Here is a 24,813-nt window from a genome sequence, read left to right on the forward strand (position 1 = left end):
GTCAACATAACGTGCTGGCAGTTACATAACATATATCTGGAGAAATCTGGGCCATAAGCATTCCAGACTTTCTACTCATACCCTTTTGATTGCTGGCTGAAAGCAATCTGTATCTCCGGAATTGCCATCCGTGCTGCTGGGCTCACCATTTTGTTCCTTTTGTGCTTCTCTGAAAACAAAGGGAAAAAAATTAATGTTAAGCACCACAGGAAGAACAATGAAACTCTATCTGGCTATCACGGGAAGCCCAGTTAGTGCGCCTCTGACTGTGTACTTAACTGCTTCCTGAGACCTGCTGCCAGGACCATGGCACTGTGATGGTTGAATCTCTTGATGATGGCAGCGTTGCTGTTCTCTCTGATGGATTTAGAATTAGAAGTAGATGGCACGGAGGAAATGCCATAGCCCTGCAAGGAACAGTTTAGTACAGATATGTGGAGTTGAAAAATTTTCTGGATATAGGACTCAAAAAATATTTACAGGTAAAAATTTAAGTAACATTATACACACACAAAAAAATGAAAAAATGCTACTAACTGCTTTTAGTATCACAAAAATATCTTAACTGCTAAGTGCTGCATTTTTTTCCCTAAGGAGCAATTTTGGACTAGTTAGCAAAACATTAAAATATTGGTTAGTTGGGATGCTGGGCTGTAAGCCATTACACTTAAGTTAAAACTTACAGATGCTACGAAAGAAGTGGTCAATCCCATTAGAGGTGGGGGGCAGGGAGGGTAGGTTCAAAAGAGCTTCGTGGAGCACCGTTAGATGAATAGGTAGGTGCTTGCAAGGCAAACACCGAGACAACATTTCAGGAAGAAGAAACTGCTTAAACAAAAGGTATAGGAGTAATGTAAAACATTGTGTCATGGGTTTGTATGCAGTTCAGTATACCTTGAATGAAGGGTGGGCCAGCAAACAGCCCCAACTGAGTATGCAGAGGCCAAATTAAGAAGAGACTGGCAATAGTTCTGATTTTATTCTAAGTTCAATGAGAAATCCCTGAAAAAGTTTTTACATAGGGGAACATTATGATCTGATTTATAACTCTTACTGCTAGGGAAGAATAAACTATAGGGAACAAAAAGAAACAAGAAGATCAATTAGGAGGCTAATGTGTTTGTGCAGTTTTGAGATGTAGAGCACTTGCTGAGCAACTGAATGTTGGAGGTCTACAAAGGGGCGGGGATCAAGGAGACTACTCGGTTTTGGCTTGAACAAACGAGTCCATGGTAATGTTTTTTTTTAAAACTGACATATGGAAGGGCCAGGAAGAAATAGGTTTTTGGCGACGGGAATCAAAGACTCCATTCTGGACATGTTATGCTGAGGGGTGTGTGGAAACAACCTAAACGAAGATGCCAAGTCAGGAGTTGGACATATGATTCTGGACCTCTTGGGTTAGCCAGACCAGGACTAATTGGGAATCATCATCATACAATTAGTATTGATATTTTTAGCAATGGAATGGAAAGAATGTAATTACAAGGAGCCCCAAGCCCATATCCTGGGACAGAATTACTAGAGGATGATAGGGAAAGAGGAGGGAAAAATTGAATCAACCAACACTTTTATTAAAAGGCTTGGTTTTATCAATTTTTATATATCCATGCAAGGGAATACAACATGGATAGTTTTAAAAATGTAAAAAAAAAAAAAAATAATAGATCATCGTGTAACTTTAAAGTTTACAATGTGTTGATTTCAGATTGCAAAATGATCACCAGTGTAGCTAATACCCCATCATGTCACGTAATTATCGTTTCTCTTGCTGAGAACTAAGACCCAGTTTCTAAGCAACCTGAGGTTTCTACTGTCAGCCATGCTGTGCATTAGGTCTACAAAAATGATCAACTAGCTCTAAATGTGTATCCTTAAACAACACCTCTCCAAATTTCCTACCCCTTCTCACGGTCAGAACTATTAACCTCATTTTACAAGAAAACTGATATTAGAAACATTAAAAAACAATTTAAAACCAAGTAGCTTGGTTTTAAAGAAAACTGATATTAGAAACATTAAAAAAACTACAATTTAAAACCAAGTAGTTTGGTTTTAAACTCAACGTACTTAACAGCCGTGTGGTTTATTTAGCTTCATTTTCTCAGGGTGATTAAAGAGGTCATGTTTATAATGTGTTGAGATTCACCAAGGAAGTGACTGAGTGCTGAGAATTTTCAAGAAAACAACTGAACTTCATTCGGGAAACAACTGGGGCACCAAGGATTACTTTCTGTTAATTTAGTAATTTAGACTATAGATGAAATTTTAGCATTGGTTTTCTCACCTGGAGCATGCATACACTAAGAGAAGAAAGACAAGAATACATGTCAATAGAAAAGGAGCCAAGGGAAAGCAAGAAAATTAACAATTAAGTGAAACGAAGGGCACTAAAAGGTAACAAGTGTCCAGAGAGTAACTGAGGAAGGCAAATTCCTTTCTAGACTAGAAGACAGAGGCAGGGACAGAATTAGCCTTGATCAGAAGGGATCACCTATTTCTCTAGCATTGGATGAATTTCTAAGTCTGGAATCATGATGTTGAGGTAGGTAGCTCATACTCGATGGTCCAGCTATTGAAACATAATGGGGCTAATGTGGAGTAAGGGTCATGACTGTGCTCAACATTTGGTAAACAGTGGGCAACCAATGATGTTTATCATCTTTTCCCTATCTACGAATATTTTTTCACACTTACTTAATGTTAAATATAGCATAAAACATTTGTTAAACCTTTATTAATACCTAGACAACTGCTGATAAGGGAGTTAAAAAAATTCTTGTAAAAAATGTTCTACCAACTCACGGAGGAATTTCAGTTCTCCCATGCAATCTTAATAATGAACAGTGCTATCAAAAAAGCACTTCTGATAAACCACTCCAAATAACATTATTCTGTTTTACCTTCTCACAAGTAGAACATCTATACTTCAGGTAATTTTAAAATACAAATGCTGAAGACTAGGAAAAGACTGTTTTCTCTTGTAAATCCTTTTACTACTACTTACCTCATCTAATGGTTTATCTTCCAAAGCTGTTAAGTCAAGTAGCGGGTTTTTCACTCCTAATGAAACCATTGTTTTTAACCCTAGAGAATCAATGAAATAAAAAATTGATTAAGTTTTACATTTCCTAGAAAGCAAAAAAATCAGTAATGGCACTGATGACTAGAGAGCAGCAGATTAAATGCTAGAGCATGTCAGGGATAAGCAATTACCTTTTTCATCTATTTTGGCACATTCTGCAAAGAGGTCCTTTGACCCTGTATTCAGCCGGTCCCTGTGAAAATAATGGGACTGAAAGAAACGAGTCCAGAATTCCTTTTCTGTCATGTTGTGGGGAACATTTTCTGCATATTTCATTTTTACTGTGAATAAAAACCGCAACAGTTACATATTGAATTTCCAATTCTTAAAACCTCTCAAATTAGTTTAAAAGTAGTCCAAGAGCAAAACCAAATTATAAAAGTATTCAACTTTACAAACAATATGTAATAATTTAACTGTAAGTATCACTTGAGAGATTACGTTAGACATTACCTTTACGAATCTTAAATTACAAACAAAACCTTATTTTGCACCAAGAAAATGATTAAATTTCAAGTTTCAAAGTTTTATTGGGAACATCAAGATTAAGAGGAAGACCTGAGTTTGCCTGTTTGATCATTTATATACGGACACTTTTAGTCCAAGGCACCATATTGGGTGCTGGGGAAATAAAGATCTCCATAACCCACTGGACTATCAGTTCAGCACTCCAGAAGCCTGTGTTGTCTAGTAAGCAAAGAGATTAAGTTAAGAGGTTAAGGTCTCTTAAGCTGGAAAGCCTGAGTTTAAAATTCGAGGTCTACTACTTATTACCCAATGTGATTCTGGACAAATTACTTAATCTTTATCTTGGTTTCCTCATCTGTAACATGGGGTAATAACAACCTAATTCATAGGTACTATTTGTGAAATTGATGTTAACACACATAAAGGCCTCAGAATGGTGTCTCACAAAGATTAAACACTACATAATTATTATCAGAAAAATAGAAAATAATTACATTACAATGTGGTAAGACACACAGCCCTGTAGATGGAATGGAGAGGGGGGATTACATCTGCCTACGGAAGTCAGATTTTACAGAAGTGGCAATGAAGTGATGCTTGAGGTGAATCCTGCAGGAGACTGTCTCCTAAGGAGGAAAGGGGCAGAAGCTGAGGAAGCAGGGAGAGAGAACAAAATGGCTTGAGAGCTTTATGTGGTTAGAACAATAACTGAAGTAACTGTTCTCAACCTTGGCTGTACATCAACATTACTAGAGCTAGGATCAAACCATTTATACTTTAGGTGATTTCTCCAAGGGAAATGATTTGTGGGTTAGAAGTCATTCTGCAGGCAGCATGAAAGATGATCTGAGTTAGTGCTGTAGACACTCATTTACTGATGCCTCTGGAGTATGTCATCCTACTCAGGTTATGTTAAAGGGTAAATAAAGTTTAAGAACCACCAGTGGCAAGAATGAGAAAGTCATCATACCCATGGATTGATGTCAGTACATTACACACTAACCTCTTAATATCTACTACGTCAAGCACTGGATACAGTACTTTACATATTTTATTGCACTTCATCAGGAATAAAGGTAAGCTTTTTGTTTTTCAGATATTTCACTGAATTCATTCAAACAAATATTTTAACTATCTGAAAGAAGTGATTTTTCTTACCTGCTGGATAGGTCCTAAAAATGGACTCAATGATATCAGATGTTAAATTATATCTCAAACCATTACATCCATCTGTCTGGGGTCGGACATCAGCCTAAAATAAAGACATTTGTTAAGAGTATTGGGCCAAGATGTCTAAGAACCCAATGGACACTGGAGAAAGGAGGAAAAACAGAGTCTCTGAATGAAATACAGAGACAGACAAATCCTTTGCCTTTATTTAGCACAGAGATGGGTCAAATCAATCTGACCTACTTCACATAACTTTAGTGACCAGTAAAATCTATGTTTCTGAAAACACAACATGGTCAAACAGACACATTTAAATGTGGCCAAAGGCAGATACCTAGTGGAAATTTAACATAAAGCTTACAGTTACCAAATATTTAACCATTTGGGTACAACATATTGTCTGATTGTTTTAAGAAAGGCCTTATTAACTCAATTCATTGCTAAGCACTCAGAAAGATGCCAAACATGTAACTGGTACTGAAACTTTTGTTAAGTGTATAAATAATGCTTTAGTTTTACCAGAATATAGACTGAAACTCACTTTCTAATTCTATTCATATGGTATCCTCAACTTTCCTTTCAAGATACATGTTACAAATAATCTTTAATTAAAAAAAATTTTTTAAAACTTTTTGTTTATGTGACATAGCATTTGCAGTCTTACTTCCCTGACCAGGAATTGAACCAGTGCCCCCTGCATTGTGAGTGCAGAGTCTTAACCACTGGGCTGCCAGAGGAGTTCCCAAATTTTACGTTTTTATAACATGATAGTCATTTTACATTTAAACTTGCACTATAAGTAAAATATTGAAATCATTAAAAAAGGAAAAAAAGATTTCCGAAAGCCTTTACTTTATAGTATTAGGGGAAATAAGCATTAGTCCAGCTGCTAGAAGATTCATTTTCAGAAGTCCATTTTAGAAGAGTATCATGGCTACTGAAGTATCTGTTAATTTAAGGAAATACTAAATTTTCCAGAAAAATGGCATCATTAGCACATATACCAGGGTTTTTTTCCTCTTTAGAAATCTAGAAGGGTCACATACCAGAAATGCTGCAGAAATGCCAACATCCTGCTTATGATTAGACGTGGAAGAACTCTCTGCTGCGTTCACATTTAAACGATTGGCCCAGAATTCCTCAGCACTGATAACCTGACTCACAACAAGGTCTTTATAAAGCTGAAACAAAACAGGATCTTCTTGCAGCATTCTGGTGACAGAATATATCAACATATTGAACTTTTAGAATAAAACACCATTTAGGTAGCATTCTAAAAAGACCTTAGCTACACAAAACACCCAATTTTCATTTTGTGATGACTGAGCGGCAAAGGTCATTCACTTCATGTTAGTAATTAAAAGCAAAAAAACATTTTTGGAGGAAGAAATCCAGTGCAGATAACTGGAAGGCAGTTGAAGCAGCAAAGGCTCAAGTCTTTGAGGGCATGGATTTGGTCCTATTCATCCCTATGTTCCAGTGACACAAAGGCTGCATTTGTACAGTACTGTGGTTTCTTTCACGAAAAGCTGAATGGGAAGAGGGATTTTCTATCAACTAAGTTTTTCATGGTGATATACACTTGGAGCTGTAAGTACAGAAAGATAATTCATCTTGTCAGAAATTCTCATTATTTTAAATTTATTTATTTGACCATGCCACACCACATACAGGATCTTAGTTCCTGAGCAGGTATTGCATCTATGCCCCAGCAATGGAAGCGTAGATTCTTAACCACTGGACTGCCAGGAAGGCCCAGAAATTGTTATTTTATATGTTTTCTAAATTTATACAGTATGATTTTCAGGTTTCTCATTCATAAACATACTTCTTAGTATCGTCTCTGTGACAGAGAATTAAGGGACCTTGGCATCTCTGAATTACAGTTTTGTTCCTAATCTGATATTAGGCTTGAGGCAGTTAGTTTAACTTCTAATTCATTGCATTTGCTGAAAGCCAAAGTTAGTTAAGATGCTGAAGTTAAGAACCAAGCATACTGAGCACCAAACTGAGCTCCCTATGTTATACAGCTGCTTCCCACTAGCTATTTCACACTAGATGCTGTATATATGTTGACGCTTTCTCCACTCGTCCTACTCTCTCCTTCCCCTACTGTGTCCACAAGTTCATTCTCTACATCTGCGTCTCCATTCCTTCCCTGTAGATGGATTTAAGAGGGAGAGGATACATGTATAATTATGGCTGATTTGTGTTGCTGTACAGCAAAAACCAACACAACATTGTAAAGCAATTTTCCTCCAATTAAAAAAAAAACCAAACCAAACACAGAGGTAAAGATAACAAAGCCTATATTTTCCAAGACTACACTGTCAAAGCACAAAGGGTGAGAAATAAACTATTACTTGACTGGTAAGAACCTAGTGTCTCTTTAAAAGGCTGTTCTTTTCCTCCTTCACCTGTTCTTCTCTTCCAGCTCTTTATTTGCTTTCCTCTTGAATTTGGGAAGCAGTTGCTGAAGAAGGTCTTTCACCGCATCTCGCTCTTTCACTGCTGTGCTTTCATTGGAAAAATGGAAGTTAGTTGTGTCCCCTGCATGCAGGACCAGCTGAAGCTGAATTTTCGCTTTTCCTTCTGGACTGATTTTCTGGCCTAAAAAGAAGCATGAGGCTAGTTAGATGAGGACACTCGCACTGTGCACACGGTCACGCAGCAAGTTACTTCTTGTCCCAAGAAGACTCAGGCTTTCTTTGGGCTTTAGTTGCCCTATTCCAATCTTGATGCTTAAGAAGAAATCCACTCTTTCCAAATAATTGCATATTACCAGAGCATGGTTCAACAATTCACTGGTAACACTTAGGTTCCTTCTATAGTATTCTTTTTGTGTGGCATGTCTTACCCACTATTCCACCTCTGGATGCTTAAAGGGCTTTTGTTTCCACTCAAGTAAGCAAATTTCTTTAAAGCTTTCTGAACAGCCAACTCAGGAGTCCTGAATCCACCAACAGCTGCTTCCACCTGACATTTTCATTAATAAAAATGATCTGTCACAATTCAAAAAACTCCAAAACATAGCTCATGGCTTATTTACTAACTGCAAAGGGAAATATGTAATTTTACATTTGGAGATCACGTGTTAACACTTTAACCAAGTGATCAAACTTAGCCACATTAAAAATGAGCAACCTGACACTGTGGGCTTTCTGAGGTGACAGAACAGGAAGCCAGCACCACCACTTAGGTGCTCTTCTTGCTCAAATGTTTAACTTCAGTATAATCAAGGCTGCAGACCTGACTTTTAGTTTGTAAGAAATACAGGAAATAATTAAATAAAACCTTGATCTGACATAATCAGAATGTATGATATTCTACAAATCCATACTCCTAAAGAAGAGACTACAGAGACCACAACTACATACATGAACCTAGACCAGATATTCATTAAAAAAAAACAAAAACCACAGCTATAGAAAACAATGTTTGGACAACTGGAGGCAAAAAAAACCCAACAGTGGTATGGATATTTACTAACATTTCCTTGGTGTCATAATGTTACGAGCAAAGTGTATGCACATATAATAAAATATGGCAAAATTTAAAGAGAAATGTTTTCAATGAAGATGTTGCTTCCAAACCAACAGTTTAGATAAAATACCTTACTGCTAAAAGTAGCAATATGAAGTCATTTACACTGTCAGCCAGCCTCTTCTATTATTCTGTTCCTCCAAAACAAATTCACTTCTTTCTAGGTATCTTTTCTTAGTCATTGCTTTATTCTTGCTCTATCTTAGCTCATGCCTCTGAGAGGCCTACTTCTGAAGTTTTTAAACTAACAAAATTGCTGATTTTTACTTTAGAGTTGGACTGTGAAGAAAGCTGAGCACCGAAGAATTGATGCTTTTGGACTGTGGTGTTGGAGAAGACTTTTGAGAGTTCCTTGGACTACAAGGAGATCCAACCAGTCCATTCTGAAGGAGATCAGCCCTGGGATTTCTTTGGAAGGAATGATGCTAGAGCTGAAACTCCAGTACTTTGGCCACCTCATGCAAAGAGTTGACTCATTGGAAAAGACTCTAATGCTGGGAGGGATTGGGGGCAGGAGGAGAAGGGGACGACAGAGGCTGAGATGGCTGGATGGCATCACTGACTTGATGGACATGAGTCTGAGTGAACTCCGGGAGTTGGTGATGGACAGGGAGGCCTGGTGTGCTGCAATTCATGGGGTCGCAGAGTCACACACGACTGAGTGACTGAACTGAACTGAATGTTATTACTGAAAACTTCCAATGGCTTCTTTCAGAAATGAGCATTCTTTCAAATATTCAACTTAAAATGAAAACTGATTTTGTGTACATCTAGAGTTTGGTATGTGCTCTCCTCCCAACAGACAGGATAGGCATGTTCTCTACTGCATGCTGTAAGAATTACAGAAAGTCTATGTTTTGCAAAGGCATACAGCAGGCTTCCCATTTAAGGTAAGTGCTAATACAGACAGTTTCTATTTCGTGAGGCTACAGAAGAACCAATGCTAATTTGCAAGATTATTATTGGAGGCATTTCTCCACAGAAACAAAGTTTTAAAAGGAAGCAGTGTTGGCAGGAGAGTGGACAAAGACCAGATAGCTCAAGCAGTACTGAATTATTAATATAATGAATTTTAAACAGTATTTCTTTTTGGAAATTAAGATACTAAGTTATTTCAGGAGAGAAAGATGAAGATCTTGGTCATTTCCAGCAGCAAATTAAAGGTAAGCCCTTTGGGGAACTGTTCATATACAAAGGACCTTTGTATACTGCCCTCTCGCAAGTTGAGGACTACCTATGTTTTAAGGTGTCATATTTCTTGAAATCTGCAAAGGATTTTATCTAGGAGAAGAATCTCATATCCAGGAAGATAAATGAATTCATATTAATGGTTACAGTTAAGATACCACAATTTGTCAAGGGCTTTGTTGCCCAGACTCCCCTGGGGTCCCTCCTATTCAAGATCTTTTAGTTAGGTAAACTGCAGAAATCCCTTTCAGAGTAAAGGGTCTAAATCTCAGGATTCACTTAGTGCCTTCAAACTTAATTATTGAGCCACAAAGTGCCATACCCTTTGGGTAATAAATTCAAAGTTAATTTAGTTGGAAAAGAGAAGGGGTTTTGATGTTAGCTTTCATACTTGAAAATCATAAAAAGGATATAAATATATTATGCTCTGTATTTCTCCCATCTACATTTTATATAAAACTGAGCTTATTTTCTCAATAGATGATGGACACATTACCAAAGATTAGACAACTTTACTTAAATGATACAATTTTATTAAGGGCAACCTGGCATCATCTATCAAGATTTTAAATACATGAGCCATTTGAACCAGTTAAGTCCACTGAAGAGATGTATCCCATACACATGACCTACTCAAAAAGATGTTAGTGCACAGGTCAATACTACAACACTGCTTTCAATAACAAAATTCTGGAAACTTCCTAAACGTCCTTCAATAGGTTAAGTAAACGACTAACTCCATTCAGTGGACTGTTAGGTAACTCTTAAAAAGAAAGTATGTGTGGAGATCTTTACATGAGATAGGTTTACACATGTGAATTGTACATACTCTATTACTCTAGAAAAGCAGGTGATAGAATAATATACATTCAGTGACCCCACTTTGTAATTATGTAAATACAATTGATTTTTTGACAATAGAATATCCACAAAGATTGTATAAGCTATCTCCTTATAAAATTACTAACAAAAACAATATACATCACACCTTAGCATAGCTGACTTACATTTGATATCTGCATACATATGGCTGATGGTAAATCTATCTTTGCCTTCAGGTGCCCAAGCAATTCTTTCTGCCATGAGGTACAGAGCTCCATCCTGCTTCTTCTGTCGCACCTTCTTTACAATCAACAAAACTTCTTCAGATGAAGTTGCCATGACGGCTAGAAGGTGCTAAAAAAAAAAATTTCACATCTCAATTAGGGTTGGATTTGTTGATTTTGAGTCCCTTCTAAAACTAAAATGAGTAATAAAGGGGAAAAAAAAGTCGTTTCCCTCATTCAAAGTTGAAGTATTGCCCTATTCCTTTAAAATTAAATTTCATTTTGTTCATACCACAGGTGTGAATTTATACAATTAAAACTGGCACACCTGCCAGTTTTCAAACTGTTTCTACATACGCTGATCCTAGTATTTTTGATTTATTTTTCTCAGTTATATTCTTAAATCTTAAATGTATGATTTGACTACAAATATGTGGTTTATAAGGAAAAGGCAATGGCAACCCACTCCAGTACTCTTGCCTGGAAAATACCATGGGTGGAGGAGCCTGGTAGGCTGCTGTCCATGGGGTCACTAAGAGTCAGACACGACTGAGCGACTTCACTTTCACTTTTCCCTTTCATGCATTGGAGAAGAAAATGGCAACCCACTCCAGTGTTCTTGCCTGGAGGATCCCAGGGACGGTGGAGCCTGGTGGGCTGCCGCCTATGGGGTTGCACAGAGTCGGACCTGGGGCGACTTAGCAGCAGCAGCAGCATGTGGTTTATAACCTATTCTTGGAATTGTAGAACTTTAGAATTATACTGCTGGATAATTCAGTTCAAATTGTTCCAACTGAAAAAACCAAGAGCTACAGGGTTTGTGCAGCCTTCCTAAAACCACTCCCAGGATCTAAAAACTTGGTCTAGTTTCTTTCTGTGTGCTTAAAAATAAAACAAATAATTTAACACTTAATACTTCAGATGCTATTTCCCACACCTTTTAACAATCAAATGTCTTCAACTGTTAGTTTCATTTGTATATGGCTAATCTGTTACCTAGGAAGCGTTTGCCTGGAGATTCCCTCAACTTCTCCCCAATTCTGGGATTCTGAACCATCCAACCCAAAGCCTAGCGCCTTGAGTGTGGCTATCTAGAATGAGTCTGGGTTCAGCATGAAAGATGCCACAACTGATGAAGTCTGCCATGGGCTGAGATATGGAAAACTGGAAGCACAAAGGGCATATATGCCATTTCTGGTGAAGTTATGACTTTAGTTTTCATTCTCAAAGCAATGACTTAAAATATAGCTTAAAAAGATTTACTTGTTCAGGTATGAGTTATAATTTCAGACAAGCTAACATACACAGGTGTCATAAGAATTAAATCTGAGCAAACAAGTGAAGCTTTATTGTAATATTTCTTATTCACTGAGGCAGTGACTTAAATATAAAAAACACAAGTTAAAAAAAAGACTGAACTTTTAATTTCTCTGAAGTTTACTACCTGAATTTTGATTAGCCAGATCTTCCCTTTTGTAAATTTCCTTACAGGTTACTCCACCCGCCAAGTGGAAAAGAGTCAGTGTGAACACATTTATTCAATAGTTCTGTACTGAGCCAAGGAGTCTAAGGATTATGACAAATGTCTGCCGGTGGCAATTTTTGCTTTCAGAAAGCTTCCAGTCTAGCGAGCAAGATAGGTGTGTGAATCTATACAAATTAGAATGTGTAAAGTTCAGGGAGAGTAAAAAAACATTCTGATTTAGGACTCAGGCACGTAACTTCTTCACACAAAAATGCATAGTTCTTAGGTGTTCAGTTTGATGCATTTTGACAACTGTTTATGCCCATGTACCATTACCCAAAACTAGAGAGAGAACATTTCCATCGCCCTACTAAGTTTTCTTGCGTCCCTTTCTAGTCTACTCTCTTCCTCCCACCCTCCAGCAACTGTTCTGATTCCTATCACCACAGGTTAGTTTCTGTCTGTTCCAGGATTTCATTGGAAATGGAATCATGTAGCACGTATGCTTTCATTTTTGGCTTTCTGAAATTCACCGTATTATTACATGAATCAGTAGTTTTTTTTTTAATATATGTTATTCATGAATTGGGTCTTAAATGAGGGTTTTGACAGAGAAAAGAAAATAAGCATTGTTATCAAAGGCAATGGCTTGGGGCAAAGGTTTGGAACTCAAGGATTGGGGCTAGGGATGGTTACTAGTTTGCTCTGGATTTAGCACAAAATTCATAATGGGGATCAGTGGGATATGAAAATAAGAGTTAAGGTGGAGGCAGACAATGGAAAATACCCCACTGTGTGGTTGACAACAGAAAACTTCTAAAAGATTAAAATAGGGGACCAGTTTGTATTTTAAGAAATTAATCTAAGACAATATGAGAGAGACTGAAGAGAGGGACCAGAAGGGTCTGAAGCAGGTGGTGGTCAGTGAGAACGGAGAGGAAGTGACAAGGAGGATTACTGAGGAAGCAGAATTAATACATGTTGTGCTGAACATGTCAGAGTTGCTTACTCACACCCCACTTCTAAGTGTTGCTGACAGGAGTACAGTGATGCCATTTACTGAAACAGAAGAAAAAACAAGTTTGTAAGTGAAGACAAGCAATTCAGCTCTGAAAATGAGTCTGAGGTGCCGCTAAGTCATGCAGGTAAAGATAGTCTGTATTATGCAGGCATTTATAAATGCTGGGACTGAGTTTCATTAAGTCCAGTAACAAAAAAGGATTTAAAAAATGCCCCATGTTAATCATCTTGTTTACTTGTGATCGAAAACATTTTCCCACGTTACCTTACAACCTCCAGCTTTAATATACATCATATATGATAAAGGATCAAAATTCTTAATGCCATGTTTTAACTGATTTACTTATTTGATGTCCTCCTGAGATTTTGATTACTGTTGCTTAAAAAGTTTGAAAAACCATGGTTTTAAATAAGTGTTTTTTTGTTTTTTTCCCTTTTTTGGTTGTGCTGCGACATGTGGGATTTAAGTTCCCTGACCAGGGATCAAACCTTGGCCATCGGCAATGAAAGCACACTGTCTTAACCACTGGATTGCCAGGGTAGTCCCTAAAGGACTATTTAATGACATTTAAAAAAAATTCCGTTAGGTGCTCAAACGAGCAAAAAACCCTAGTTTGATTATATACTTAAATTTTAAAAAGCCTATCTAAAATTTATTGAATGCTTGTAATACATGCCAGCAATTGGGCTAAGTTCTTTATTATCTCATTGAGTCCCCAATTAACAATCGTGAGGTAGGTTCTATTATTAGTTCCATCCTGCAGATAAAGGAAACTGGGTCTAAGAAATCCAGAAGTTCTCCCAAAGCATCAAGAAGTAGAACTGGGTTTGAATCTGGGTCAGTCTGACCGTGGAGTTCCATTACGCTACTCTGCAAATATATATGACAAGAGAGACATATACCCAATTTAATAGTGGTTACCTATGGTGACAGGACTACAGATGATTTCAATGTTCTTTTTGTTTTCTTGACTATCTACAACAAACACTGTATTTTGTAATGAGAAAAAGGTATTAAAAATGTCTTTCCAGGGACTTCCCTGGTGGTCCAGTGGTTAAGACCCTGGGTTCCCAAGGCAGGGGGCCGGGCTTTGGTCCCTGTTCAGGGAACTAGATCCCATAAGCCGCAACTAAGACCCAGTGCAGTCAAATAACTAAATACCTAAAAAAAAAAAGTCTAAGAGTTTATGATCTATCAAACTGTATCTATAAGGCAACATGGGAAAATGTTACAGGTGGTTAGTGTGGGTAAGAATTAAAACAACTGTTATTTTCAAGCTTTGTAATATGTATATTATTTTTAGTTAGTGTTAAAACTTTAACATAGTAATTTTATAATATCTATGGAACCATTAAATATTTTTACATTAATATATAGCATAAATTATTACAAAATTTTTAAAAACATCTATACTTTGTAAAATTAAACTGCATACCACAGGAACCATGTTTTAGGAAACATGAATTAAAATCTGAGAAAGACAGGTGGGGAGGGTGTGTGGAGGGGGATAAGCAAATAATGACAGGATAATTTTAAGTATGTCCATGTATGGAGGAAAAGCAAGGACAGCTGGTAGAGAAAGTCCCCAATTAACTGGGCTTATAGGCACAAGTAAAAGTGTTAGCTTTGGAAAAGAACAGGAACACTTTTCTGAGATGGGATGGTAAGGAAGAAAGATGAATGAAGACAGAGGAACTGTAGAGTGGAGGATAAATTAGATTAATAGAACTATTAGTTGGCTACTTTAAGTCAATTTGGAAAAACAAAAGGTAAAACCATTCATATTAAAATCCATTTAAAGGGAGCTTTAAAAATGAAGACAAGTTACTGAACACTAGGAATAACTAGTTGACTGTCTTACAGATAACTTGCTTGGCAAATTTCCCTGCTCATCTGCAGCACCTCTGTTAACTATAGAAGGACCAGTTTTAGGAAGTTTAACAGAACCAGTGGTACCATCCTGCAATGGCATCTAAGATTTCTAGATTTTTCTTGAAGGGGGCTCCTTGGGGAAGCAAAAAGTTCTTTCTGGTAGAACTCTGTAAGAGCCACAGAATATTTTGTTTAGGAAAAATACTAATGCAGTTACACTTAAATAAAGCGGCTTGATGAAGATCTAGCTTTACTTAAAAGATTACTTTATGAAATAATCTGCCACAAGACTTCTTTAAATAGCAAAATCCTCCAGCAAAGGCATTAATTCACTTGCAGTTAAATATTTACTTGCACTGAGCCTTCACACAGTCTCCTCCCTTTCCATCAACTTGCTCGTACTCATTTTTTGGTCCCCTCCAAGTTTCAAAGTCACCAGGCAAGGTTTCCTGTTCTTCTCTTTATAGCACTTATCACTACTGTAATTAATTTTTAAAGTAACTCTTTAACATATGTCTCCTGGCAAGACTGCAAGCTTCACAAAGTAGGGCAGAGGCTGCATATGTTGTTCATGGCAATACAGAGCCCAGCAGCATGTTTAAGCCCGAGGGAACAGTCCAATAAGCACCTGTGACATCTATGCAAGATCTCTGCTGTTAAAAGAATATAATCTTGGTTAAGAAACAAGAAATCTTTGTACATACATTCTGGACTAAACTCCAGGAACTCAATTCACAGATCACAGTACCATTCCTCACAGATTCCAATAACTGGCTTGTAAGTAAACAGGGATACGAATAATTTTAAACTATTTGGCAGAAATATTTAACTTTCCATTTCCTACATCCTGTATCTCTGCATTTCCATTCCCTTTCCAACATGAGAGATAAATGGTGCAGGAAAACAAAACAGGCGACACATGAAATAAATTCCCTGTCACTCTCTAAAATGAGGATTATTATTAGAGAAAGTGCTTCTGTGTCTGCCAGCATACAAAATGGAGATCTGGAATGCTGCTTGCCGTCAGGCAATCCTAAAAAATGTTAACAATCCAGCACTACAGGGAGTAAGACCTTGGAAGTGTGTACAGAGTGACCAAAATGTACTGTTTTAAGGATCATCACATATGTAAGGAGGACATTAAATGGATAAACTGAGGTAGCAATTTTAAGACCAAGCACTTTTTCATTTTACAGCAGTGCAGGGAAAGGGAGGAGGAGGAAATGCCACAGAGATGCAAGACAGAAGGAAGTGAAGGCTTGTATTCACTGATAAACTTCTGCATGCCAACAGCAGGATACCAAAAGTGAGAGGAGAGCAATCAGCTGGTAATCAAGGTGCAGAAAGGAGGAAAGAACTAAAGACACTTCCAGTAGCAGTATCCATTAAGTAGAAACAGTGGGCAAAATGCTTGGAAAGCTCAAGGTACACCTGACAACTTCTGACGGTGAGGGAAAAACCAGCAGCACAGAAAAGCAGGGCTAAAAGATGTACAGACAGACTATCAGGAAGAAGATGTAAGCCTTTAGAGCAGGAGGTATAGGAAGCAGCCACAACTGACTGAAGCTGATCGTCTGGTGCACTGTTCTTAACCAATTCCTCTCTTTGCATCAACCTTCCTGGTATTTTTAAACAGCTCTCTCTGCATTTATGTGATTTTTTTTTTCCACATGAGCACTACCATATCTATTTATTATTAGTATCACCCAGAAGAGACTCAAATCTTTCAATCTGCTGCACTGCTAAGTGTTGGCTGAGTGAGAGTAGCAGAACAGGTTTAATGGCTCCAAATTACCTCTCCCTTTTTTCCAAACCAGAGATTTTGGTCAACTAAAAGGCACAAAGTTCCTTCTAGAGCCTAGTCCTTTTGTATGCCATAAACCTGATACTAGAGGTTACCCTCCCCTCTGCTGTGACCTCTCCATTTCATTTTTCTACCTTTGATTTTTCAAAATGTACCTTAGGGTTGGCAACCTTGCTTTAGTTACCAAAGTCGAGTTCAGTGATTTTCAAACTGTGTTCCAAGAGGGGAGGCTGAGTGGGTAGGATGGGTGCTCCCAAATGCAATTCCACCATGGCATGCTGCTTTATATGTCTGGGGTTTCTGGTAAGAATTCACTAGGAAAAATTGTTCCACTTCCTTATGGAGTCAGTACTTACTGCAAGGTATACTTTAAACCACACAGTTTTGGTATGTTTTTAAAACTGGGTCTGTTAATGGGCAAAAGGTTAAGTTTTTATCTCTTTCCTCCCGTCACACCTCCCCCTCCCCGCCTTTTTATAGACCCTAAAACAGGCGTTTAAGAGTCAACCGAAAACACTTCCTTACACAATTTGGCCTTTGAGAATTTCTAAAATAATTATATATTTCCATGTGTTGGTGCTTAAACATGATCGAGTCGGGCAAAGATCAAAACTTGGTGTGAGTGGCGGGGGTGGGGTGAACTGGCACACGTGTTAAGGTCGTTTTAAGAGGGACAGGATTGACAAGCGAAGCAAAAGGTGTGTGGAACTAAGATGAAAGCTTTTCCCTTACAGAAACCGAAAGACTCAATAGCACGTTTTCTAACGGGAAGCGCTCCTCAGCCAGAGAGAGGCCTCCACGTCCTTCCCCGTCATGAGCCAAGTCTCATCCCAGCTTCGGGTACATCTTTGAGTCCCTGCTTTCAGTGGAGGAGTTGGCTTCCTATAGACAAGCAGATTAGGGGTCGCCTCTTCCTCTCTTCAGAATAATAAACGGCTAACCGAGACAGCAGAAATGGGAACTGCAGCAACGGCGACAGGGATACAGGAAAAAGGGACAGATTCCGTGCCGTCCTGCGGCCCCCAGGCCTGTCAGCTCATCACCCACCCGTCCACCCCCATTTTTCGGTCTAAACTTACCAGGTGGGAGACGGCCCTGGGCAGGGACTAAGTTACTGCGCTGTGTTGAGTCGAGTTCCGCTGAGCTTCTTAGAGACGCTGCGGGAAAGAGGCTGAAACCCAGTAGCCGCCGCCACCGCCACCGCCTCTGTTACCAGGGGGTCTCGCCTCCATCGCTGGCTGCGAGAACTCTGAGGGCACGTGACCGGAAGTACGAAGGCGGGCCTGAGGGGCACGTGACCCCAGAGCACGGCCGCCATGACACCTTCCGCTAGTTCCCTCCCTCCTCCGCCGGTGCCCGCCTGTTTCATTCCCTCTCGCCGGCTTTAAGCGGTGAAAGGTCCCAGGAACTTGGCTGTCTCACCCCTTTGGCCTAGAGTTCCTCCGGTCCCGTTCGGCGCTGCGTCTTCGGCCGGCAGCGGGCAGGCCGCAGAGAGCGTAATCGCGACCGCGGCCGGAGGGGGAGGGACCACGCGCAAGCAGGGCGTAACCCGTCACGTGACGAGGAAGTACCGTTAACGGCTTTGTCCCGGCGTCCCCGGCGCTCCGGGATGACGTAAGCCTGGGAGGGGAGGAGTAGGAGGGAAGACTGAAGCTCAGGTGCGGCTCTTAGCGTGCGGTAAGTGTGCGGGCGCCTAACCGGGAGAGAGGCTGTGACCCGCAGAAAGTGGGGGGCTGCCGGCCGAGAGGTGGTGGAGAGGGGCTGAGACTTACAGGCTGTGAGCCTGGCTTTGAAAACTTGATTACCGCCTCTTCTTTCAAGAGATCTGAATGTAGTGTTAAAGTTAACTGCTGTTAAGTTAGGAGTTCGCGAGGCAGGGAGCTTGTGGTCAGATGTCTGCAATGATGCGTGCAAGACATGTTGAGTGCATGAGTGAGTGAGTCGCCATTTCTTGGCCTAAGGTAGAGAGGAGTTCTCTATTACTTGAGTAGTAGTTGTTGAGTCACTCAGTCGTGTCCGACTTTGCGACCCCATGGGCTGCAACACGCCAGGCTTCGCTGTCCTCCACTGTGTCCCAGAGTTAGCTCAAATTCACGTCCATTGAGTCGGTGATGCTGTCCAACCTTCTCATCCTCTGTCTTCCCTTCTCCTGCCCTCAGTCTTTCCCAGGATCAGGGTCCTTTCCAAAGAGTCGGCTCTTTGCATCATGTGGCCAAAGTATTGGGGCTTCAGCTTCAGCATCACTCCTTCTAATGAATATTCAAGGTTGATTTCCTTTAGGATTGACTGGTTTGATCTGGCTGTCCAGTGGACTCTCAAGAGTGTTTTCCAGCACCACAGTTCGAAAGGCATCAATTCTTTGGCGTTCAGCCTTCTTTATAGAAAGATCCCATTATGAGGAAATCCCCAACTTCCCCTTGGCATAATATCTTTAATTTTTCTTCCTTTTCCCTCTCTCTTGCCTTTTCTTCCTTCGTCGCATCTAGTGGGGAAAAGAGAACGCTGTGATTTGCGTTGGGTGTTCGCACAGCAAACACTGGTTCAGTAAAATGAGTACTAGGCCGAGAGAAAAACCTTTTTTTGATCCTACTGCTTTTTATGTTGCCATCAAGCAATAGGGGAAATGGAAAGATAATTAGATTTGGACTCAAGATTAGTGGATTTTAGTCTCACCTCTGCTTATGAGCTCTGTGACCTTTAGTAAACAAGCTCTTCAAAAGGTTTTTTCATTGACTTTGGTAAGCATTTATGGCCACCCTCTGTTTGCTTAGTGTTTTGCTAGGCTAACTGTGACAGAAGTAATAGTTAAACTCAGTTTTGTGGAGAGACCAGTTTTTCTTATCTGGAGGAAGATTCCAGAAACAGTATATATTAAACCATGGAGGCATAGAAGGTTTATATAGAATGAAAGATTTGGACAGAGATTCTTGTTAAATATTTACTTAAAAGTCTTGAATACATATATGTGTATGACTAAGTCATTTTGCTGTACACTTGAAACTAACACATCATTGTAATTTAACTATATGTACCTCAATAAAAAATCTTGTTTAGTAAAATTTCAAACACAGAATAGTACAATGAACCCTTATGTATACCTAACCAAACTTTAACAAGTATCAACATTCTACTGTTCTTGTTTGAACAGCTTAAAAATTTCAGGGTACTTTTTATATCCATTGTTGAATTTGATTAATAGCAGCTTTCAATTTGAGCTCAATTCTACTGTATCTAGGTACTAAGTTGTCTCCAACTCTTTCGTGACTCCACTGATTACAGCTCCCCAAGCGCCTCTATTCGTGGGATTTCCCAGGCAAGAATATTGGAGTGGGTTGCCGTTTCCTTCTCCAGGAGATCTTCCCAACCCAAGGATCGAATCTGTGTCTCCTGCATTGGCAGGCGTATTCTTTACCACTAAGTCACCAGGGAAGCCCAGGTACTAGCTAGGAAGATTATATTAATTTTGTTTGAAAATTTCTTTGGGTGTTAGTTAGCTTTTTCCTCTGTTGAATCAGAAGTGTGACATGGCTATTTTAAAAACACACCTGGAAAAAAACACACAAAAACTGCCTCTGATACTATTTTAGAACGTAATATTGAAACTTAGTGTCCAGGTCAAGGAAGTTAGTGTTTCTACTCTGTTCTGGTTATTAACCTACTGAAGAGTTTTATGTTCAGTTCTGGACAGGACATGTTCAGGCAAACTAAAGGCCCTGTGTGGAAGGCTTACCAGAACTGAGAGGAATTTGGAAATTGTCAGGTCAGAATGAGTGAAGAACTGGTGTTGATAAATTTTTAGAAGACCTCATGACATTTTTCAAATACTGAAGGACTGTTTTGTATGGCGTAAACATTTCCTTGAGCTTCCCAGGTGGCACTCTTGGTAAAGAACCTGCCTATCAAAATGCAGGAGACACAGGTTTGATCCCTGGGTAAGGAAGATCCCCTGGAGGAGGGCATGCAACACACTCCAGTACTCTTGCCTGGAGAATCCCATGGACAGAAGAGCCTGCCCGGCTACAGTACATAGGGTTGCAATAAGTCAGACACGACTGAAGTGACTTAGCATGCATGCAGACATTTTCTTAAACTGTAGAAGCCACAGTTGGGAATAAAAGTTCCAAGTCATCAGGTTTCAGCCCAGTAGTAAAGAAGTATCTTATAATGGTGTGAGCTGTGGAGGAGTGGACTGTGCAGCTTCATGAGAGGGAGCACTTCCTTTCCCTTCCTGAAAATGTTCAGGGATCCAGAACCTTAATTCAGATTAATTTTTGAATTATGTGGATGTGTGCACCGAGTTATCTATGAGTCTTCCACTTTGAGATTTATGAGAAGTGGGACTTATTCTGGACCTGAAAGCCTGGGAAGATTTTGGTAAGTAGGTCTGGGAAGTAAGGAGTCTATTCAGAGATAGTAAGCGCAGTTCAGTTCAGTTCGGTCGCTCAGTCGTGTCTGACTCTTTGCGACACCATGAATCACAGCACACCAGGCCTCCCTGTCCATCACCAACTCCCGCAGTTCACTCAGACTCACGTCAATCGAGTCAGTGATGCCATCCAGCCATCTCATCCTCTGTCATCCCCTTCTCCTCCTGCCCCCACTCCCTCCCAGCATCAGAGTCTTTTCCAATGAGTCAATTCTTCGCATGAGGTGGCCAAAGTACTGGAGTTTCAGCTTCAGCATCATTTCCTCCAAAGAAATCCCAGGGCTAATCTCCTTCAGAATGGACTGGTTGAATATCCTTGGAGTCCAAGGGACTCTCAAGAGTTTTCTCCAACACCACAGTTCAAAAGCATCAATTCTTCGGCGCTCAGCTTTCTTCTCAGTCCAACTCTCACATCCATACATGACTACTGGAAAAACTATAGCCTTGACTTAGACAGACCTTTGTTGGCAAAGTAATGTCTCTGCTTTTGAATATGCTATCTAGGTTGGTCATAACTTTTCTTCCAAGGAGTAAGCGTCTTTTAATTTTATGGCTGCAGTCACCATCTGCAGTGATTTTGGAGCCCTCCAAAATAAAGTCTGACACTGTTTCCCCATCTGTTTTCCATGAAGTGATGGGACCAGATGCCATGATCTTCGTTTTCTGAATGTTGAGCTTTAAGCCAACTTTTTCACTCTCCACTTTCACTTTCATCAAGAGGCTTTTTAGTTCCTCTTCACTTTCTGCCATAAGGGTGGTGTCATCTGCATATCTGAGGTTATTGATATTTCTCCCGGCAATCTTGATTCCAGCTTGTGCTTCTTCCAGCCCAGCGTTTTTCATAATGTACTCTGCATAGAAGTTAGATAAGCAGGGTGACAATATACAGCCTTGATGTACTCCTTTTCCTGTTTGGAACCAGTCTGTTGTTCCATGTCCAGTTCTAACTGTTGCTTCCTGACTTGCATATAGGTTTCTCAAGAGGCAGGTCTCAATCCCAGGTGGTCTGGGATTCCCATCTCTTTCATAATTTCCACAGTTTATTGTGATCCACCCAGTCAAAGGCTTTGGCATAGTCAATAAAGCAGAAATAGATGTTTTTCTGGAACTCTCTTGCTTCTTCAATGATCCAGCAGATGCTGGCAATTTGATCTCTGGTTCCTCTGCCTTTTCTAAAACCAGCCTGGACATCTGGAAGTTCACAGTTCACATACTGCTGAAACCTGGCTTGGAGAATTTTGAGCATTACTTTACTAGCGTGTTGGAGAAGCTCTATGTAGTCTACAAAAACAAGACCAGGAGCTGACTGTGGCTCAGATCATGAGCTCCTTATTGCCAAATACAGACTTAAATTGAAGAAAGTACGGAAAACCACTAGACCATTCAGGTATGACCTAAATCAAATCCCTTATGATTATATAGTGGAAGTGAGAAATAGATTTAAGGGCCTAGATCTGATAGATAGAGTGCCTGATGAACTATGGACAGAGGTTTGTGACACTGTACAGGAGACAGGGATCAAGACCATCCTCATGGAAAAGAAATGCAAAAAAGCAAAATGGCTTTCTGAGGAGGCCTTACAAATAGCTGTGAAAAAAGAAGCAAAAAGCAAAGGAGAAAAAGAAAGATATAAGCATCTGAATGCAGAGTTCAAAGAATAGCAAGAAGAGATAAGAAAGCCTTTCTCCGCTATCAGTGCAGAGAAATAGATGAAAACAACAGAATGGGAAAAACTAGAGATCTCTTCAAGAAAATTAGAGACACCAAGGGAACATTTCATGCAAAGATGGGCTTGATAAAGGACAGAAATGGTATGGACCTAACAGAAGCAGAAGATATTAAGAAGAGGTGGCAAGAATACACAGAAGAACTGTACAAAAAATATCTTCACAACCAAGATAATCACGATGGTGTGATCACTCACCTAGAGCCAGACATCCTGGAATGTGAAATCAGGTGGGCCTTAGAAAGCATCACTACAGACACAGCTAGTGGAAGTGATGGAATTCCAGTTGAGCTATTTCAAATCCTGAAAGATGATGCTGTCAAAGTGCTGCACTCAAGATGCCAGCAAATTTGGAAAACTCAGCAGTGGCCACAGGACTGGAAAATTCCAATCCCAAAGAAAGGCAGTGCCAAAGTAAGTGCAAGGGAAGGTATAAATTTGGAATGGTGTAACACTATCACCCGGAGAAGGCAATGGCACCCAACTCCAGTATTCTTGCCTGGAAAATCCATGGACAGAGGAGCCTGGTAGGCTGCAGTCCATGGGGTCGCTAAGAGTCGGACATGACTGAGTGACTTCACTTTCACTTTTTACTTTCATGCATTGGAGAAGGAAATGGCAACCCACTCCAGTGTTCTTGCCTGGAGAATCCCAGGGACGGGGGAGCCTGGTGGGCTGCCGTCTCTGGGGTCGCACAGAGTTGGACATGACTGAAGTGACTTAGTAGCAGCAGCAGCAGCAACACTATCACTGGGCTTCCCTGATAGCTCAAGATGGCAAAGAATCCGTGTGCAATGCAGGAGACTGAGTTTGATCCCTGGGTTGGGAAGATCCCAAAAAGAAGGGAACAGCTACTCACTCCAGTATTCTGGTTTGGAAAATTCCATGGACAGAGGAGCCTGGCGGGCTACAGTCCACGGGGTCTCAAACAGTCAAGACACAACTGAGCAACTTTCACTAACACTCAGCAACTTCTCTTGCGAACTGACATTGTATATGCTATTCCCTTTTTGTTCTCATCTCCATTGACGTCTTTTTCAGAGAAATAGAAACTAGGTTTTTTACCCGATTAGGTCATAATTTCCAGGTCATTCTGTCTTCAGTGAGATCAATGCCAAATGGTCTATCCATATCAGAATTTAAATTTGCAAGTGGAAGAGATGGCCACTGTGGTCTTGATGTCATTCCTTTCTATCTTCCTTAGGACCTTACACAGTGATTCATCTTCTTTTTCTTGTATCTTCAGTCCCTATCATTCTAAATTCTGTTTGAGTCTCCCCTGCTCATAAGGTCAAGAGAGGTTTTCTCCTTCTCCTCAAGATGTCTTGAGTAACTAAAAGACTTTATCTTTAGTTTCTCACTTCTAACCACTTTTCTTAAGTCCTTGGTTTCTAGTGTCTGCCCACAGCACTTTACAGAAATTATCTTGTCTACCAGTACTAAATCCTTCAATGTCTTTCTGTTGCTTACCAAATTATAATTTGTTCAGGTTCCTTGGTTTGAGATTCATAGTGCTTTGAAACTTGTACCTGAATTAATATCCAGGTTTATATTTTTTTATTCTGTTGCTTGTATCCTGTGTTTCAACCAAAGACTTATATTCTCCAAATATATCGTCTGACTTGCCAGTGCAGGAGACACGGATTCAATCCCTGAGTTGGGAAGATCCCCTGGAGAAGGAAATGGCAACACACTCCAGTATTGCCTGGGAAATCCCATGGACAGAGGAGCCTGGTGGGCTGCAGTCTATGGGGTCGCAAAGACTAGGACACGACTGAGTGACTGAACAACAGTAAATACTTGGCTTCTTGCTGCCTCGTTACCCTTTCCATTTCCTCAGCTCTAGTGCTGCTTCCCTTAGAGAGGTTTCTGTGGTTACTTTTAACTCAGTGTGATCCCTCTGTCCTCTGTGTTCCAACGTATTACTTTGCTTTTGTTCCCCTTATGAGGTCTGTGTGTGTGTATGAGGTGTGTGTGTGTGTATGAGGTGTGTGTGTGT

General features: G+C 39.9%; 2 protein-coding genes across 8 annotated transcripts in view; one reads left to right on the forward strand and one right to left on the reverse strand.

The window, feature by feature from the left end:
* Positions 1–17,928, reverse strand: part of GTF2H1 (general transcription factor IIH subunit 1) — a 29,547-nt gene extending 11,619 nt beyond the window's left edge. The window contains exons 1-9 of the mRNA XM_040255709.1: positions 17,742–17,928; positions 10,462–10,630; positions 7,141–7,333; positions 5,770–5,935; positions 4,712–4,805; positions 3,217–3,366; positions 3,008–3,087; positions 280–407; positions 82–169 (exon numbers count right to left, since the gene is read on the reverse strand). Of these exons, the coding sequence (XP_040111643.1) occupies positions 82–169; positions 280–407; positions 3,008–3,087; positions 3,217–3,366; positions 4,712–4,805; positions 5,770–5,935; positions 7,141–7,333; positions 10,462–10,615 (1,053 nt within the window). The 5' untranslated portion in view covers positions 10,616–10,630; positions 17,742–17,928. The remainder of the gene's footprint in view (positions 1–81; positions 170–279; positions 408–3,007; positions 3,088–3,216; positions 3,367–4,711; positions 4,806–5,769; positions 5,936–7,140; positions 7,334–10,461; positions 10,631–17,741) is intronic.
* A 40-nt stretch (positions 17,929–17,968) lies between these two features.
* Positions 17,969–24,813, forward strand: part of HPS5 (HPS5 biogenesis of lysosomal organelles complex 2 subunit 2) — a 47,145-nt gene continuing 40,300 nt past the window's right edge. For 5 of the 7 annotated variants that reach the window (XM_040255700.1, XM_040255706.1, XM_040255701.1 and 2 more), the window contains exon 1: positions 18,181–18,339. The gene's annotated coding sequence lies outside the window, so the exon portion shown is untranslated. Of the gene's footprint in view, positions 18,340–24,813 lie in introns of all 7 variants that reach the window. The other 2 variants (XM_040255705.1, XM_040255702.1) reach the window with 2 other exon arrangements.

The sequence above is a fragment of the Oryx dammah genome, unplaced genomic scaffold, assembly GCF_014754425.2.
Source record: "Oryx dammah isolate SB20612 unplaced genomic scaffold, SCBI_Odam_1.1 HiC_scaffold_15, whole genome shotgun sequence".
In the NCBI taxonomy this organism is placed as follows: Eukaryota; Metazoa; Chordata; class Mammalia; order Artiodactyla; family Bovidae; genus Oryx; species Oryx dammah.